We start from the raw sequence: 19,978 nt of genomic DNA on the forward strand, positions 1-19,978 counted from the left end.
GAAATTACTTTAACTTAAGTGGCGAATTTGAAGTTGGATCTTTTATTACAGTATTTATTGAGACATGTAAATGCAATTTTAATTCAGGACAGAATTTGGTCACTTTTACCACCTCTGAAAACTGACAAATTCACTAAATAAAGTACAACAATTTACTCCATATAAGGCAAAGAAACAAAGAAGTTATAATTAGAAATGGAGCCTTTCAAGCAAATTTCAGTGACGCTGTCTCTGTTAACAATATGCTTGGGAGGTTGTATTTACAGCATTCCCCCTGAGGCTTAGCTGCATAGTTGAATTCGGTTTTGAGCTCTATTTATAGTGTTGGCTTCTTGCTGCAATGTCAAAAGTAACTTGAGTCCATCTGTTCAGTCCCAGCATGTTGCTTATCAGCTATTTGCCAGCCGGTTAGGGAACTCTCATTCTGCCCCAGACAGTCCACACAGTCTGATGGAGCCAGTGGTGGGAGAGCTGCAGGGGCTCAACATAGGCAGCTCAAGCTTGCTGGGCCTGCCAGAGCCTTGCCCCTGGGACAGCGACGATGAACTCCTGGGAATTGGGGGCATCAAACCAAAATCATCACCTATTCCAAGGCGCCGAAGCTCATTGTCCTGCTCCGATGATGACTGCCAGCCTCCACCTTCCAGCTCCCGGAGAGTGTCTTTTGCGGATGCTTTTGGCTTGAGTTTGGTCTTGGTAAAGCAGTTTGATACCGGGTCTATGTGTGATCCCGCAGACCTGTTGGAGGTTGAGCTTAAGGATACAAAGGAGTACTTTCTGAAACTTCTCTTTGCTCTTCCACCAACACTGGATGAGCTACTCTTTAAGGTCCAAGAGCAGAAGGTGGATCTAGAGGGTCTGGAGCTTCTCCCTGGAACAACCACACTGAAAGGGATTGTTCGTGTTCTGAACATGTGTTTTGATAAGCTGGTCTACATCCGCACTTCTTTGGACTTTTGGAGCAGCCATTTTGACCTGCTGGCAGAATATGTGCCAGAGTCAAGCCAAGGGGATACGGACTGCTTCTCTTTCAAGTTAACGCTGGTGCCACCTTTTGGAGAGCAAGGAGCCAGAGTGGACTTTTGCATTCGATATGAAACACCTTTTGGAACTTTCTGGGCAAACAACAATGGACAGAATTATGTTTTGTTTTGTCATGAAAAGACAAAAGAAAAACATGAAAATGAGAAACTTAAACCAAAAAGCTGTCTGAAACCAGGCAGGTGAGAATGTCAAAATCTGACTCCAAAAATTAATAATTAATGTCATTATTCAAAACCTTATCTAAAGTTCATTTGGTTATTTATTCAAAAGGAATGTATAATCTAAAAATTGGATTTAATCTGGACATGGATTTGTGCAATATATATATATATATATATATATATATATATATATATATATATATATATATATATATAAACTTATATATATATTAACTTATATATATATAAGTTCTTATTTGAAAAATGTGTTATGTAATATAAATGCACTATTATTCTATCCACTTTCACTGGATATGAGCAATTGCATGCTCTGATTGGCTACTCTACTACAAGGCTATCAGCTTATATACCATGAGTAGAGAAAAACAAAATGGTGGAGCGTGTTGCTGAACCAACCGAGGACGAAATAAAAACTCTACTCGAAAACAAAACCCCAAAAAATAAAAAAAGCAACAAAATATGGAATAAAAGTATTTGATGGTAAGAACATATCTTTTTTTCAAGAATTATTATTATTATAGCATTTTTCACAAATTGCTACTGTCATTTCGCTGGTTTGTTTACATTCTAAACGGAAACGATTTTGTCGGACGTTTTGTATGAAGTTTTTATTTATCAGATTTGCAAAAAGTAAAAATAGAAATGCTCTGTTTTTCAAAATCCAGTGAAAGTGGATAGAATAAAGCAATTATTCCACTCAATCTCATCGTATATGGCTTATAGCTGACTTGGTGCTACACGCCTCGTCAGCTGTCAGCTCATGTACGACTTGATTTCATGGTATAACTGTTAAATATCTGCTGATGTGATTTTATATACTGCTCACTTTTTTCCAGACATTCCTCTATAACCAGCACTACCTCAAATGCCAAGGAAACTCCAGGTAATATTTTCCTTCAGATGGTTGCTGAAAATTTTTACTATTTGATGGAGATCCTTGATGGCATTATATCTCCTATTAGAAATCATTCTTAACCACGGAATAGCTGCTGTTACTGAACTTGTGGGCATCAAAGAAGAAAAAATACAAGAGGAGCACAAACTGAAGGTATGTTCAGATCTACTGTATTTACCCTTGTATAAACTAATGCACTTGGCCTCAGCATGCCCTTGTGTTCCATGATTATTAACAAACATTTAATCCATGAGCACTTCTCAAAACACCACATTTCATAACACCTTCAGAAAGCAGCCACTGAAAACCATTTAAATTTGTCAATCATTTTAACTGCATCAATTCAATTCGTGGGGTGGCACGGTGGTGTAGTGGTTAGCGCTGTCACCTCACAGCAAGATGGTTCTGGGTTCGAGCCCAGCGGCTGGTGAGGGCCTTTCTGTGTCAAGTCAAGTTTATTAGTATAGTGTTTTTAACAATAAACATTGTCACAAAGCAGCTTTACAGAATTTGAACGACTTAAAATATGAGCTAATGTTATCCCTAATCTATCCCCAATGAGCACGCCTGTGGCAATGGTGGCAAGGAAAAACTCCCTCAGACGACATGAGGAAGAAATCTCAAGAGGAACCAGACTCAAAAGGGAACCCATCCCCATCCGGGCAACAACAGAAAACATGACTATAACATTAACAGTCCTAACATAAAGTCAGCTTCATTGATGCTATAAACCCCCCACCGATGGAAACCCGAGTGCAAAACCATTCACGACAACCGTAGTCCCAAAGTCAGCAAGTCAACTGCAGTCCTAAAGTCAGCAAGTCAACTGCAGTCCCGAGCCACAAAAGCACCACTGCAAGAGTCCAGAGCGTCCTCCAGGCGCGACCCCCAACTGTCCACATGGGGCCGCCCTCCACAGGAGCGATGTGATGAGACTCCAACCAGACACAGGGCACCAGGATGGATCAGGCAGGTCCGAGGAGCAGAAGAGGTCAGCATCTCGATCCCAGGACCGACATGTAACTCAGAGGGACAGATTTGGGGGAAGAGAGAGAAAACACAGGTCGTTAGGTATGCCCAATGTCACCTGAATAAGTAGGAACAGTATACATATTGCACTGAGTACAAGCAGGGACTCCGGCAAAACTAACTATGACAGCATAACTAAAAGGGGAGAGCCAGAAGGTAACACAGGCATGAGGGAGCCCCGGGACATAAAGCAGCAGCCACTACACCGTCAACAAACTCGAGTGAGCAAGCGAGTGGGGACTGACAGCATCCATACATCCCAGTTTACCAAAACACTCTATGTCTGAGGACCCTCCAGATCTACACCTTTACCTCATAAACACCTTTAACAAAAGGCTTAACTAACCAGATATGTTTTCAGCCTAGACTTAAACACTGAGACTGTGTCTGATTCCCGAACACTACTTGGAAGGCTGTTCCATAATTGTGGGGCTTTGTAAGAAAAAACTCTGCCCCCTGATGTCGCCTTCACCTACCAGCAGATAGCCTGCACCTTTTGATCTAAGTAGGCGTGGCGGGTCATAGAGGAGCAGAAGTTCACTCAGGTACTGTGGTGCAAGACCATTCAGTGCTTTAAAGGTCAATAGTAGTACTTTATAATCAATACGAAATTTGATTGGGAGCCAATGCAGTGTGGATAAGACAGGGGTGATGTGGTCATATTTTCTAGTTCTAAAGGACTCCTGCTGCTGCATTTTGAACTAACTGGAGCTTGTTTATGCACTTATTGGAACATCCAGACAGTAAGGCATTACAATAATCCAACCTGGAGGTAATGAAAGCATGAACTAGTTTTTCCACGTCATGTAGTGACATTAAATTTCTTATCTTAGCAATATTTCTGAGATGAAAGAAAGCTATCTGGGTAATGTTATCAATGTGAGTTTCAAATGAAAGACTGGGGTCAATAATCACCCCAAGGTCTTTTACAGCTGCACGTGAAGAAACAGAAAGGCCATCCAGAGTTACTGTGTAATCAGAAAACTTACTTCTAGGTGCATGTGGTCCTAGTACAAGTACTTCGGTCTTGTCAGAGTTAAGCAGAAGGAAGTTAATAAGCATCCAGTGTCTAATGTCCTTTACACATTCCTCAATTCTATTAAGCTGGTGTCTCTCATCAGGTTTTGCACAAACATACAACTGTGTGTCATCAGCATAACAGTGGAAACTAATACAATGTTTACGAATAATTTCACCCAGAGGCAACATATATAAAGAAAAAAGCAGTGGACCCAAGACAGAACCTTGTGGAACACCAAACTTTACCTCAGTACGTCTAGAAATATCACCATTTATATCAACATACTGATAGCAATCAGTTAAATAAAACCTGAGCCAGGAGAGGGCCGTTCCCTTAACTCCCACAACGTTTTCTAGTCTATCCAGGAGAATGGAATGATCAATGGTATCAAATGCTGCACTAAGGTCAAGCAACACAAGCAGCGAGACACAGCCCTGATCAGACGCCAACAGTAGGTCGTTTACTACTTTAACCAGAGCTGTCTCTGTGCTATGATGAGGTCTAAATCCTGACTGATACATTTCATGGATGTTATTCCTATGTAAATATAAGCATAACTGCTGTGCCACAGCTTTTTCAAGGATCTTGGAGATAAAGGGGAGGTTTGATATTGGCTGATAATTGGACAGCTGACAGGGATCAAGGTCAGGTTTTTTTAATCAGGGGTTTGATAACTGCTAGTTTAAAGGATTTGGGTACATAGCCAATCGTAAGAGAAGAATTTATTATTTTTAGAAGCGGTTCAATTACTTCAGGTATTATCTGTTTGAATAGACGTGTAGGTAAGGGATCTAGTACACAAGTTGAGGCTTTTGATGCTGAGATTAATGAAAGTAATTCAGTTTCTTTTAGGGGAGTAAAACATTCTAATTGATGATCTGATACAATGGGCGGCACGGTGGTGTAGTGGTTAGTGCTGTCGCCTCACAGCAAGAAGGTCCGGGGTTCGAGCCCCGGGGCCGGCGAGGGCCTTTCTGTGTGGAGTTTGCATGTTCTCCCCGTGTCTGCGTGGGTTTCCTCTGGGTGCTCCGGTTTCCCCCACAGTCCAAAGACATGCAGGTTAGGTTAACTGGTGACTCTAAATTGACTGTAGGTGTGAATGGTTGTCTGTGTCTATGTGTCAGCCCTGTGATGACCTGGCGACTTGTCCAGGGTGTACCCCGCCTTTCACCCGTAGTCAGCTGGGATAGGCTCCAGCTTGCCTGCGACCCTGTAGAAGGATAAAGCGGCTCGAGATAATGAGATGAGATCTGATACAGTTATATTGTTAACTACAGGGTCACTTATATCATCTGACCTTAAATTAGTAGTTAGAGTTTTTTGTCGAATATTCTCAATTTTGTTATTAAAAAATTTCATGAAGTCGTTGCTACTACATACTGCAGGTGTGCATGTGTCTATAGTGGACTTATTCCTGGTTAATTTTGCTACAGTATTAAATAGGAATCTAGGATTATTTTTGTTATCTTCTATTAGGGAGGAGAGATATGTTGATCTAGCAGCACTAAGAGCTTTTCTATACTTCAGGAAGCTCTCCTTCCACGCTAATTTGAACGCTACCAATTTTGTTTGATGCCATTTACATTCCAATTTTCGAGTGGTCTGTTTTAATGTGCGAGTGTCATCATTATACCAGGGTGCTAATTTTTTGTCTCTGACCATTTTCCTTTTAAGAGGAGCTACATTATCTAAGGTCTGGCGGAATGTTGACTCTAAGCATTCAGTTGCCTGATCAAGTTGTGCAGGGGCTGACAGTGACCCAATCAAAGTGGATAACTCTGGGAGATAATTTATAAAGCTCTGTGCAGTAGTTGACATGAATGTACGTTTAATACAGTAGCGTGGTGAGGTGCATATATTATTACTCAGATGTATTTTGAATGAGATGAGATAATGATCTGAGATAACTTCAGACTGTGGAATTATGACTATATTTTCTATGTTTAACCCGAATATTAGTATTAAATCGAGGGTGTGACCACAATTATGGGTTGGTCCTATGACATTCTGATTAATCCCTACTGAATCTAAAATGGACACAAACGCTGTTTTCAAAGGGTCTTCTGGGTTATCGAAGTGAATATTAAAATCTCCGACAACTAAAGCTTTGTCTAAGGAAATAACCAGCTCTGAGATAAAATCTGCAAATTTAGAAAGAAACTCAGAATATGGTCCCGGGGGCCTGTAAATAATAAGTAACGGAATTAACTGGGTAGACTTATTTTTCAAGGCTACATACATTGTTAGTATGAAGAACTTCAAATGTATTAAATTTATAACCAGGTTTTTGTGTTACACCTAGTTAATCATTATAAATAACCGCAACGCCTCCTCCTCTGCCAGTTAGACGAGGCTGGTGTATATAACTGTATCCTGGAGGACTCGCTTCATTTAATGCTATATATTCATTTGGCTTAATCCATGTTTTAGTTAAACAAAGTACATTAAACTCCTGATCAGTAATGAGTTCATTAACCATTAGCGCTTTAGATGTAAGAGATCTAATATTTAATAGCCCCACCTTTAGATCACAGGTGCTGGCAGCAGCTGTACAGTCAGTATGATCTAATTTTATATTGATTAGGTTACTAGAACAAACTCTCTGAATATTTCTACCTTTTTGCTTAGCTCGGGGAACAGACACAGTCTCGATGTAGTGGACCCTGAGTGACGACTCTGTGCAGCTAGCAGACAGTCGGTTTAGCCTGTTCGTCTGCTCCCTGGCCTTGGCTCTGGACTGTCAAAAATTAACTAGGCCTGTTCTGAGACTATGACCTACGCTGCAAGAAATGAGGGCAGCACCTTCCTGAGTGGGATGGATACCGTCCCGCCCTAACAGGCCAGCAGTGCCATCAAAATTAGACCAATTATCTATAAAGCCCACACTGTTTTCAGAGCACCACCTGGACAACCAGCAGTTCAGCGACCATAACCTGCTGTAAGCTACATCGCCATGCCGCATTGGGATGGTGGAGAGTATACTACAGCATCGGACATCGCCTTCGCTAATTTAAACACCTCTACAAAGTTACTCTTAGTAACCTCAGACTGACGAAGGCATACATCATTAGCTCCTGCATAGATAACTATCTTTGAGAACCTGTGCTTGCCTAGGACCCTAAGATTACCTGCTATGTCCGGGGCCCTGGCTCCCGGTATACACCTGACTAAAGCTGCTGGTGCCCCTAAAGGCTGAGCTAATTTCACGTGCCGTATGATAGAGTCCCCTATAACCAGAGCTCTTTCAGGTTTCTCAGTGGGTGCATCACTAAGGAGAGCAAACCTGTTCGACACGTGACGCGGAGAGGAGTGGTGCTCCCGTGGGCGAGCCTCAGCAGTAGCTTTGGCTCTATGCTTATGCTGCTGAGTCGTCACCCATTTGCCCCGCTGTAAGGGCTCTAGTGCCGGAGTTGGGGGATTACTAACTCCACCTAGGGCATCCAGACTTTCCTCTACAGAAACTACACTGTTCTCATTCTCACTGGCCTTCTCCAAAGCCTGGACACGCACTTCTAACACTGTAATCTTCTCCGTCAGAGAGCTAACTAATCTGCACTTATCACAAATAAAGCTATTGCTAGCGACGGAGGAAGAATGACTAAACATCCTGCACTCAGCACACTGAAGAGGCTGAAGATGTGCCATGATGAAAAGATTCATGTACCTTAATTGAAGATCTGTTGATATTAAAGCAGATCCGATGTAGATGGCCTCCGCTTATGGTCTTTACGCAGGAGGAGAAAGAAAAAGAAAGCTTCCGGTCTCGGCGTTCTTCCGAAAAAAGAGGAAAAAAGCGGAAAAAGGAAAGCGAAAGTGGAAATTCTTGAAATTGGACCTTGAGTCTGGAATAAAAGTTGATGATGATGATGAAAGTTGATGAAATTACAAAAAGGAAAGCAACAGTACAATAAAAATGAAGAGGATACTGGAAAATTATCTGTAGAACATTTTTTTTAAAAGATTAGTAATTAACGCCAACACTCGCGGAAAAAAAGACTCGTCGCAAACAACTCAGGAACCAGGAAGTGCGTAGCCCTGGCCACTGCTATAGCAAGTTATGAGTGTTTGAAATATGCTATGTAATATATCAGTCCATATGTCAAAGCAATGGGCATAAACGAGATTCGTTGAGACCTGTGCGAGACATCGTAGGACGGAAGTAAAACATACAGCGGAAATCAAAGTGACCAACATCTGCCAACGTTGTCAAAAGACGCACAAGCCCTCTTTCGAATGCTGACGTAATCAAGCCGGAAGTTTTGTTTGTTTTGATAGCAATCAGGAAAGTTTGAAAAAAGTAGGCAGTAATCGTCATTTAAACTCGTTTTTGTGCAATATTTCGTTTGGAAAACAGTTTTCAAAATGGCGATACTGACACCTGGCTGACGTGTCATGTTTCGAAGTCTCGCACAAGTCTCGTGAAGATCGTGTGGATAAGCGACGCCTGCCGTGGACCAAACGAACTAAATTCAACGTGGCTAAAAAAACGAATAGGCCGATAAGTATCATATTTAATTGCAAGTAGTTGCCCATACAAGTCATCATATAAGGTTAATGGGCGGCACGGTCGTGTATTGGTTAGCACTGTCACCTCACAGCAAGAAGGTTCTGGGTTTGAGCCCAGCGGCCGGCGAGGGCCTTTCTGTGTGGAGTTTGCATGTTCTCTTCGTGTCTGCGTGGGTTTCCTCCGGGTGCTCTGGTTTCCCCCACAGTTCAAAAACATGCGGTTAGGTTAATATGGGATGTCCTTGGGCTGAGGTGCCCTTGAACGAGGCACCAAACTCCCAACTACTCCCCGGGCGCTGTTAGCATGGCTGCCCACTGCTCTGGGTAAGCGTGTGTGCTCATTGCTCACGTGTGTGTGCATGTGTGCGTTCACTGCTTCAGATGGGTTAAATGCAGAGAGGAATTTCACAAGTGTGTGATGAATAAAGTTGTGCTTTCTTTCTTTCTTTCTTTCTTAAAACCGAAAACGTAATTGAATAACACATTAATTAAGAAATAAAGCAAGTTTAAAAATGACTTCAGTTCGCCTTTTACAGGCATCACTGTGTACATTGAGCACCAAAAAATAAACAGTGAATGTGACAGCGTTTTACAAAAGCTAGTCCATGAGCAATATGAGTGCTGTCACACACTGTCACATGGGCTGACCTTTTTCTGAGAATGACTGCTGAGGGTAAGCCTTTGCAAGCATTAACTGTACCACGGGCCTAAACAAGACACATGAGAACCACAGAAAGTACGAAGGACACATTGCTGTCCTTATTGGACTTTGAATACATCTGTTTATACTCTACTACAGAGGGATTCAACTAAACTGTGTAAAGATCCAGTTACATGATATTCCTTATTTACAAAAGTCTGGAGAAGCAACTAACATGACTGAATGGTCAAAACGTTTACCTTTTAATTCTTAACCATTAACGATTTGCTTATGGCTTTTCGAAGTGGTTATGTTTTGTTTCAGACTAGTGCATCATGCTACCAGGTCAGATTAAGGCCATGGACGTCTGATTTGAATGTGTGACTCATTAAATATATAAATACACTCGTCATTGTGGGTTTAGTGTTTTTAAACAAGCCATGCCATCACTTTGCTAATCAGACCATAGATTAACACTATCATAAATATAAAAAAATAAATAAAAACAAAAAAACACCCTCTTCACTTGATGACATAATGTCTCTGGTGCTCACACTTTTCATAAAATGACCTTCCTTCATCTTCAGCAACATTATTTACAGAGATGGACAAAGTACCCAACTTCATTACTTAAGTCAAAGTACAGATCCCACTGGTCAAATGTTACTCCAATACAAGTGAAAGTTGTCCAGTCAAATTTTTACTTAAAGGGATAGTTCGGGATTTTTGACATGAATCTGTATGGCATCCCCATTAATAGTGTCATGCAAACACACTGACTTACCCCTGACAGCATCCTGTGAGTCCAGTTCTTGTCCAGTTTTGGTCCAGACGAAAGTAGTCTGGCAAGTTTGTTGGGGTCACGAAAGTAAAATGTTTTTCGTCTCAAAACAGTATGTGTTCAAAAGAGTGATATATTTGCATCACAAAACCGTTGCCAAATAAAAAGTCAGACCTCAAAATCGCTTGGCACTATTTTCTCTCCCTTCTTATCACTGCGCGCTGCCGCCAGGTGACAGCCACGGCTGTTTCATTCATTGTTTTAGTGATGGGAATTTCGGCTCTTTTTCGGGAACCGGCTCTTTTGGCTCTTCTTACTATAAGGAGCCGGCTCTTTCGGCTCCCAAACGGCTCCTGAGATTTTATTTTTGATTTAAAGGAATACGCCACCCCCAGGTGAAATTGAGTCAGTCCCTGCAGTCCCTAGAGTTGGATGAGTGAGCCAAAGCGTTTTGTAGCCGACCCAGCCATTGTCCTGATCTATAAACGCCCAGGTTAGCTTAGTCGCTGTAATCCGGTGTGTCCAGCTAGCATTGTCGTTGCAAAAGTGAATTAAATAACTCAAGATTTTTTATAATTATTTCTCATGACTTGTACATTCACATCGAGTACACATATCAATGCAAATTAACACGAAGGGATTTACTATACCGATTTATATCTGGAACTATTTTCAGCCACAGCACAGGCAAAGCACCGCTGCAAGCGCAAAGACACCGCGCAGCGCCTGAAAACGGGTGCGCAGCGCCTGAAAACCCGTTTTCAGGCGCTGCGCGGTGTCTTTGCGCCTTCCTTTTCCTACCTATTCCTTTAATTGCTGCAATTAACTAGTTAATTCTGATTCTATTTCTCCTCTCAGTTATAATCTGTCCTGCTTTTGAAAAGATCCTCTCTGGGGGGACAGATGCTGCCACTATACACATCCTCCGTGCCATCACGTGTGTAAGCCGTGGATAGAGTGCAGCCTTGGTCTCCCACCAGCTTAGTGGGTCTCCATTTCGCTGTCACCTGGCGGCAGCGCGCAGTGATAAGAAGGGAAAGAAAATAGTGCCAAGCGATTTCAAGGTCTGACTTTTTATTTGGCAACGGTTTTGTGATGCAAATATATCACTCTTTTGAACACATACTGTTTTGAGACGAAAAACGTTTTACTTTCGTGACCCCAACAAACTTGCCGGACTACTTTCGTCTGGACCAAAACTGGACAAGAACTGGACTCACAGGATGCTGTCAGGGGTAAGTCAGTGTGTTTGCACGACACTATTGATGGGGATGCCATACAGATTCATGTCAAAAATCCCGAACTATCCCTTTAAGTTAAAGTACTGAAGTACTTGCTTTTAAAAATACTTAAGTATTAAAAGTATGTTTTCTGTCAGTGCATTGTTGTATTATTTCCACAACACTTACAAAACCTAACGCCTCTGAAGCAACCGACTGGATTTACTGTATTTACAAAATGAACGCATGCTGTGCCATCATGGTGGTTTAACGTTAAGCTAGCTACTCAGTGAAACTCCACCTGACATGCCAGCAAACTCTTTTCAAACTCAAAATCATATTGTGTAGCTAACGCTACTAGAAAAGAAAGATTTCTACATTCTGTTTATTTAGCAAGATTATGCTAAAACATTTCTGAAAGCACTTCAGATAAGTTAACGTTATTCATGTTAGCACAACTCCATTTTTACATGCTAACTAACAGTGTCCAAGTTAACTAGCTATGCGTTAACGTTAGCCGTGGACAAGGTTACGGCAACTTGGCAGGCAAATCCATAAAAAGTCATTTGACTAACCAGACTGCATAGCTACTGCAACGTTATCGCTAGCTCTAAAAGCACAGACAACTTCACTGCAAGTTTTCTCTTGGAATAAAACGTTTACATGCCTCAATATGCTTCCGCAGGTCAGACGGCGAGTTTTTGTAGGCCGTGATGTGGTTCATTTTAGGCAAACAAAGCAAACATTTAAAACGAAACAAATCTTTAATCCTTTCAGAAAACTGAAACATGGGTTCATGGGCCATGGGTGTGTGCGTTCTCCAGAAGAACCGCCTCCTTCCATTCTGCCATCAACTGATCGTGTTCAAATAACACTGCTGGGAAATCATTGAACTTGGTTTTATCCAGTCTATGGACATGATGTGACCCTAGTGATGACTGATAGGCTGTCTCAGTGTCACCTGCGAAAAAAACAATCATGTTTTAGAAAAGAAAAGAAAAAAACCACACTTTCAAAGCTGCTTCATAGTAACGAGTAACGAGGACCTTGACAGAAATGTCGTGGAGTGAAAAGTACGATATTTGTCTTTCAAATATAGTGAAGTTAAAGTCATAAGTTTCCAAAACCAGTAATACTCAACTAAAGTACAGATACTCAAAAAGTGTACTTAAGTACAGAACTCAAGTAAATGTACTTTGTTGCTGTCCACCCCTGATAATTTACATAAATGCATGTGATGATCAGAAAAGCCATAACATGCAGAATCTGCTGGAAAAGCTGGACTTGAGAAAGCTAGTCACTAAACTACGGTAGTTTTTAAAAAAAAATGTTTATTGGTACTGCTACAGTATTTTTCAAGGATTCAGTTCAGTATACTTTTTTAAAATTATTTTCTCAGTGGTCTCGGTAAGAAATCCTGCATTCCGATTGGTTGTTGCCGGTCTGCGGAACAGTCCGTATTTTCCTATCTCTGACCGTGGTCCGAGCTCTTTTACCTTGGCTGAGATTTTCAGGTTCCCTTTTGCAACTTTGTTGTTGCACAGTTGCTGCGAGTTTTTCAGTATAATTTCCCTACAGTAGCACTAAAAAATGGCTTCAGACCAAGACGAACAGCACAATGAAAGTGAATTTTACTATCCTGATAAAAATGATGAAAACGTGACTGTTGAAAAAGAAAAATCCCAGCAAAAAGCGAAACAACAACAAGAGTTTATGAGCGAAGTTCAGAATTTTATCGAGCAACAAAGGCTCGAAAACATGAAAAAGAAAACTGCTTATGATATAAACGTGTGGAAGAGGCAGCTGCAATCATTCGGTGAGCACAGAAATATTGGGAAAGAGCTAAAACATCCTTATCTGACGCTTCTTCATGGAAATAAAGAAGAAAGATGGCAGCCACTATGAACCCACCACCCTGACAGCATTTCATCCTAGTCTTCAGCGCTATCTTAACAATCATGGTTCAAGCTGGATATCCTTTAAGGCAAAGAGTTTTCAAAATCCAGGGAGACTCTGTCGTAGAGAAAAAGGCAGCTAGTTCATGAATTTGGAAAGGGTAATCACCCTCAAGTGGCTCGTCCATTGAGCAAGGCAGAGGAAGATCTGATGTTTGAAAATGGCGAATTTGGAGAGCACAACCCCGAGTCTCTACAGCAAACCGTTTGGTGGCTCCTTGCATTTGCTGTTGTTGGTTTTGCACATTTTTTCAGAAGCGCTGAAGAATCAATTATTTTGTAGTGGAGAAAATAATAAATAAGTTATTTGCCAGCTTAAGGTCAGTCTGTATCGGGAAAAACTGGTACCAAGGTCTGGAAAATGCTGACCAGTAAATCACTGGTGAGCACAGAGTTGAGTAGAGTCTTTCGTAGAGTCATAGAGTCTGTCATAGAGTCTTTCTCTACGACAGAGACTCCTTGGATTTCGAAAACTCTTTGCCTTTAAGGATATCCAACTTTGAAAAATGCTGACCTTTGGCCTCGGTCAGCATTTTCCAGACCTCGGTCCCAGTTTTTCCCTATATGGACTGACCTTAAGCTGGTAAATAACATATATATATATATATATATATATATATATATATATATATATATATATATATATATATATATATATATATATTTATTTATTTTTTTTTTTTTGCGGTCCAGTTTCCATCAAATCCTGCGCTCTGATTGGCTGGCGAGCAGGTCCGTATCCTACTATACGGACCCCAGTTACAGACCCCGGTTACAGACCTCTGGTGACTCGCTCGTTCTCAACGACAAAAAATGCTACTATGTTTGTTGTTAACGTTTATTTTTTTAATAAGATTTATTTATAAGATTATCAAAATCTTATACATTTTTGCCAGCATTTCTCAGTATAATAGCATTAATTTTACATCATGGATAGTGATAATGACAGTCTTCACAGCGAAAGCGAGTTTTACTAGCCTGAGGAAGAAGAAATAAAAGAAAACATTTCAGGAGAAAGCTAAAAACCTCTAACTGTTGCTAACGCCGAGCAAAAACATGGCTGAATCCTGAATGACTCAATTTTGTATAAATAGGGGACTACATAGGTGGCAAAATATAGTTTTTTTTCCTGCCATGGAAGTGCACTTGTATACCAAGGAGGAAACCATTTGCATTACAGCCATGAATGAGGATTCAAAATGGCGGCTCGGCTCGGTTTTCCCTTTCGGGCGCTCTCGTTTTCTGTTAGAATTTGGTAAAGAAAAAAATAAATATGTTATTTACCAGCTTAAGGTCGGTCCGTATGGTGAAATACCGTGACCTCGGCCTTGAATACTGACCTCGGCCCAGAGGGCCTCGCTCAGTACTTTCAAGACCTCAGTCATGGTATTTCACCATACGGACCTCCCAGCTGGTAAATAACATATATATACTTTGGGTTTGCATCCAGTTTGCCAGTTGATAACCCCTGCTCTTAAATGACTGTAAAAACATTTAAATAGCAATAAAGAATCACACAGTGAGTAAATTTAGAAAGATATCATGCATGCTGATGAAAACGTTTTTAAAAAACTAATATTTTTCATACGGTATGTCAACAGGAGGAAAACAGCAGAAACTGCAGTAGGAGAAAAAGAAGAAAAGCAGCACGGATGGCAAAACTACAGCAGTACTTTCAACAAAAAGATGAAAAAGATCTCCAACAGACTGAGAAAGACACTGACGAAGCGGATGTCCCTGTTCCAGCAAGAGACGAGGCACTTTTAAACCTGTCAACACCACAAACCAACGTTGCTTCTTTGCTGGCTGAGTCAAGAAGAACTGAAGGACAGAAATCCAGTGTAGATTCCATGGATGTTGACAGAAACCAGGTTCCTGTTAGACAAATCCAAACACAGGAAAAGGACAAAATTCCAGCAATCCAGCCTGAAGTAATACATCCTTCCAAATCCCTGACTAGGCGACCCACCTTGGGCTCTGTAAACAGTCATAAATCTGTGGTATACTCTCAGCTTTTGGAAGGCGGACAAGATAAAGAAGCAGTTACCAACCAAAGTGTTTCACTTAAATGCCAAAGTTCAGACAAATCTACTGGTAAAAATGTTGAAAAGGCATGGGAATGCTTTGAGAAATGTCCGCTAGAACGGATGGGGAGCAATGCAGACACGAACAGCAGTGTAGGGAAAACAAATCATGTGTACAACACACTCTTAGAGAATAACCAAGGACCTCAGTCGTTTGGCCATCGCTATACATTTGGGACAATAGTAGCTCCACTTTACCATCAAGTTTTTGAAAGAATGGAAAATGACAGAAAAGGGGTTAAGAACAGTGCATCCAAAGCTGACGAGTCAGCTGGGAAACCGAACAATGGGAGTATGAGAGTAGTCACGTACCCAAGTGTAGAGACAAGGTCAAATCCAGAAATATCAGCAAAACATGTGAACAATGATAATTATCATGGGGCCTGCAAAGAAACAATTCCAGTATATTTACATAACACAAAGAGTGCTACTGGAAATACTTTATCTGGTCCAAATGTGAAAACAAAACTTGTTGCAGAGATTGCTTTTCAGGACACTGCTTTACCAGGCATTACAGACAATCTGTTGGATGATAGTATTTCAGATTCAAAACCATCACAAGCAGTTACAGAGAAACAAGAATCACCAAACAGCCTGCCCTCGGTTTCCTGGGAAGAATCCACAACTGATCAGACACAACAAACATCAGAAATGAGTTTTTTACAAAGTGAACATTCAGACGATACAGAATACTCACCAGACAACAAGCTTACAAGATATTCACTAAACACCTTACAGCAAGAACTGATGTGTACAGACAATGCAATTTTATTCACACAGTCTGAAGTTGACTTAGCAGCTGCCAAGCCCTCACCAGCTATAGTTCCTGAAAATCCACAATCCACAGACAGATCAGTCACTCAGACATCTTTTGAAACTCAAATTTATGATGATACGATGCAGAACAAGGAAGCCCAAACATCAGAGCAAACCTTGAATACTCGCATCAAGTGCCTAAAAGAAATCGACACTCCCATGCCTGACTTTATTTCTGATATTTCAGCAAACGCCGCACCTAAAATGAGCCAAAGTGAAGCTTCATCACCTTCTCAGGATCTAACACAAGCGACCATCCAACCCCAAATTCCAGCCACCGTTTTCTTTACTCAAAGCCCAGAGGCAGTTGAAGCTGCGGTTCCTGAACTCCAAACTACAGACGACACAAACGTGATCCAGAAAACAACCAACAGGTGTCAAACTAGTGATAGTTCAAATCATATTGGCTCTGAAACAGAATCAAATCCAAGTTATAGATATGATGGTGTAGATAGTTGGAAAAAAATAGAAAATGATGCTGAAACTATTCAGACAGAAACAGTCCATGTGATCCCAGAACAAGCATCTGTAGATAGGATCTCATCAAACCTTATTGATGTCACCCAAATCAATGAAAATAAAGAACACAGAAGTTCGCCTTTGAATTTTCCTGATGAAGTTACTGATTATGATGAACATTTGGTTAGCGATATGGCAATATCTAGTGTTAGTAGCAATCCTGACGATCCTGAAGATTCCTCAGAAGAAAATGAAGAAGAAGAAGAACAACAACAAGAAGACGCTAAAGAAAATGTTCAGCTGAAGAATCCTGGTAAATATGAAGTACAAGAATTAACAGATATGACAGAAAATCAATCAAAGGAAGTAAAGGAAATAAGTGAAATAGAAAAGCCATTAGAAGAGGAAGAAGAACAACAACAAGACAAACAAGAAGATCATGTTGCAAAAGAAGAACCAGAAAGTTACAAAAAAGTAGAATTAGATAATGAAGACAAATTTAAAGACGACACAGAGGACTATGAAGAAGAGGTAAAGAAGGATGACAAGGAAAAGGATGCAGAGCCAAGAAGAAATGGAGTGGAATTGGAGGATAAGAAAGTGCTTGAAGCAGAAATTAAGGAGCAGGAGATGGTTAGTAGTGCAATTTCTTTGGCTACGATACAAAATATCCCGAATATAGACTCTTTTATTCGAGAGGTTCATCTACATGTGGGACAGGAGCAGCAAAAAACAGGTTTGGAACAGACGTTTGAGGAACCAGTAAGTGATCACTCCATTGGTGAAGAAGAAGAAAAAGAGATTATCTGTGGAATCGATTCATCACAGGAAGCTCTGACACTAGACGGAGATCTAGGATTCAGTGGCCAAGTTGAAGAGGTAGAAAACAATTCAGAATGTACTGACCGAGAGAAAGATGTGTTCTGCCAAACAGACAAAGAGCATGCGGTAGAAGATGCCATTGGTGAAGTTGATGCAGTGCTGGAGAAGCAGGAGCAGGACTGTTTAAATGAAAAGAGCGAGAATATGGATGACAGAGCCTCCACAGACTCTCTAACAGATGATGAAATGGAGCTGTGTCTCCTCAGACTGAAGAACACCCAACAGTCAGGACTTAAAGATGGCATATCTATTGGAAAGAGGCTCTCCATAAGCAGAACATGCATAATACCATCACCCATGCCTTCGATTTCAGAATATATCGATGAGGACCAGCCAAATGCTTTGCTGGATGATCTCTCAAACGAGGATATGAGAGAACTAGAGAGAGCCACTCGACCTCTATTGGACAAAGAGGAGGAAGTCATTGAGCCGAATTTGTTATGGTGGAGAGAGTTCTCCTCTGATAATATGCCAAAAATAATTGTGTACACCCTTTTGTTTGTTGTTCTTTTAATAACCATATATATTTGTGACTTCATTGCATGTTTTGGGCTCTACCTGCTCGCTCTGTATTGGCTCTACTTTCAAGTCCAGGGAGAACCTTTAAAAGGCACTTGACCCAACAAGACAAAAAAGACTATTACTGGTTTGCAAATGATATTTTTTCTATTGCGGGCCATTCACTGTGTTTCAGCTCTATTGTTTGACTCAAATGTCTCTTTGAGGAATTAAACATGAGGAATTAAAACATATGTGTATGCAGCTTGGTTGCTAATTGGGAAGGACATTTTTAATAGTGTTACTTAGAGCAGATGTTTTCAACCTTTTTTGGAGCTAAGGCACAGCAAAGGTCAAACCAGAATGTCACACCAACTTCAAGTTGTTTATCAACTATGACTCAAAATGTAAAAGTAGGCAACTGTGATTATGCGACATATCCTAGCAACCCTGTTGATTGCATCACATGGATCTAGGAGAAGGGCGGCACAGTGGTGTAGTGGTTAGCGCTGTCGCCTCACAGCAAGAAGGTCCGGGTTCAAGCCCCGTGGCCGGCGAGGGCCTTTCTGTGCGGAGTTTACATGTTCTCCCCGTGTCCGCCCGGGTTTCCTCCGGGTGCTCCGGTTTCCCCCACAGTCCAAAGACATGCAGGTTAGGTTAACTGGTGACTCTAAATTGAGCGTAGGTGTGAATGTGAGTGTGAATGTTTGTCTGTGTCTATGTGTCAGCCCTGTGATGACCTGGCGACTTGTCCAGGGTGTACCCCGCCTTTCGCCCGTAGTCAGCTGGGATAGGCTCCAGCTTGCCTGCGACCCTGTAGAACAGGATAAAGCGGCTAGAGATAATGAGATGAGATGAGATCTAGGAGAAGCCGTTTTATTTAGCAGACGCTCTTACTCAGAGCGACGTAGAAGAAGTTCAACAATTTTTACCTAATCTGCATGTCTTTGAAGTGGGAGGAAACCCACACAGACATGGGGAGAACATTCAAACTCTACACAGAAAGGCCCCCACTGATCATGAAGTTCAAACATGGAACCTTCTTGCTGTGAGGCAGCAGTGCTAACCACTACATCACCGGGAATACTGGCCAGAGGTGATCAGTTACTGCAGGTGTCATTGCTATTTGTCTCTTAATGTGTTCTAAGTTGAAACATTAACAGTCCCATGAGCCTTTGTCTACCTAACATGGACCTGACAACAATTTGAACGGTTGCAACAATAAAAATCCTCCTCCTTGACCTAAATTTATTTTTGAAACCAAAATGAAAATGGGACTAAAATATTAACATTTTAAAGTCAAAGTTGTAAATAAGTGACTACCTACAAACATTTTTATTGAAGAAGCAGTGTCATTGGCGTATTTAAAAATACTATTTCATGAGCCTGTATAAAAAAGCATTGGGTTCCTCAAAGTTCCACCGCACACGGGTTGAGAACCTCTGACTTGGAGCCATCCTTGAGTATAATTAAACCTGTTTGTGTTCTAACATAGCACCCACTCTTCTACCGCTTATCGACCAACAGGGAATGGGCTCTTGAATGACATTCTTTGAACCTTGGTGCCAGCTAGCGAACCAGCCCACGTTTCCACCAGTTTTGAGCGGAACCATTTTAATCAAGGATGCGTCATCAATGGAGGGTGTTGCACAATTCACAACAGACGTATACAGTAGTAGCAAGATGGCAGACTGCATTAAATACCTGCGTGCAATTGTTCTGTGATTGCAGATATTTGTTTTCATCCAGCAAAAATATCATGGACCAACTACTAATGATAAGAAGAAGTAGAACGTCTCCAAAGTAATGACATGACCTCTGATGTTGTCACAGTTTGCACTGGAACAACCAGCTATCTTTTTTGATTCCAACGTTTCAGGTTCCGAACCAATTTATTTTTGGTTGATATGCTTTGAACGGGCGGCACAGTGGTGTAGTGGTTAGCGCTGTCACCTCACAGCAAGAA

At 41.2% G+C, this 19,978-nt stretch overlaps 1 protein-coding gene across 1 annotated transcript; it reads left to right on the plus strand.

Annotated features, from left to right (window-relative positions):
* The first annotated feature begins 442 nt into the window (after positions 1 to 442).
* On the plus strand, positions 443 to 19,016 carry ppp1r3ab (protein phosphatase 1, regulatory subunit 3Ab). The gene is made up of 4 exons (XM_060928207.1): positions 443 to 1,223; positions 2,063 to 2,109; positions 2,189 to 2,274; positions 14,875 to 19,016. Exons 1-4 carry the CDS (start codon positions 451 to 453, stop codon positions 18,130 to 18,132), a joined length of 4,164 nt encoding a protein of 1,387 aa, XP_060784190.1. The 5' UTR covers positions 443 to 450; the 3' UTR covers positions 18,133 to 19,016.
* Positions 19,017 to 19,978: the final 962 nt, after the last annotated feature.

Source organism: Neoarius graeffei, chromosome 8 (genome assembly GCF_027579695.1).
Source record: "Neoarius graeffei isolate fNeoGra1 chromosome 8, fNeoGra1.pri, whole genome shotgun sequence".
Taxonomy (NCBI): domain Eukaryota; kingdom Metazoa; phylum Chordata; class Actinopteri; order Siluriformes; family Ariidae; genus Neoarius; species Neoarius graeffei.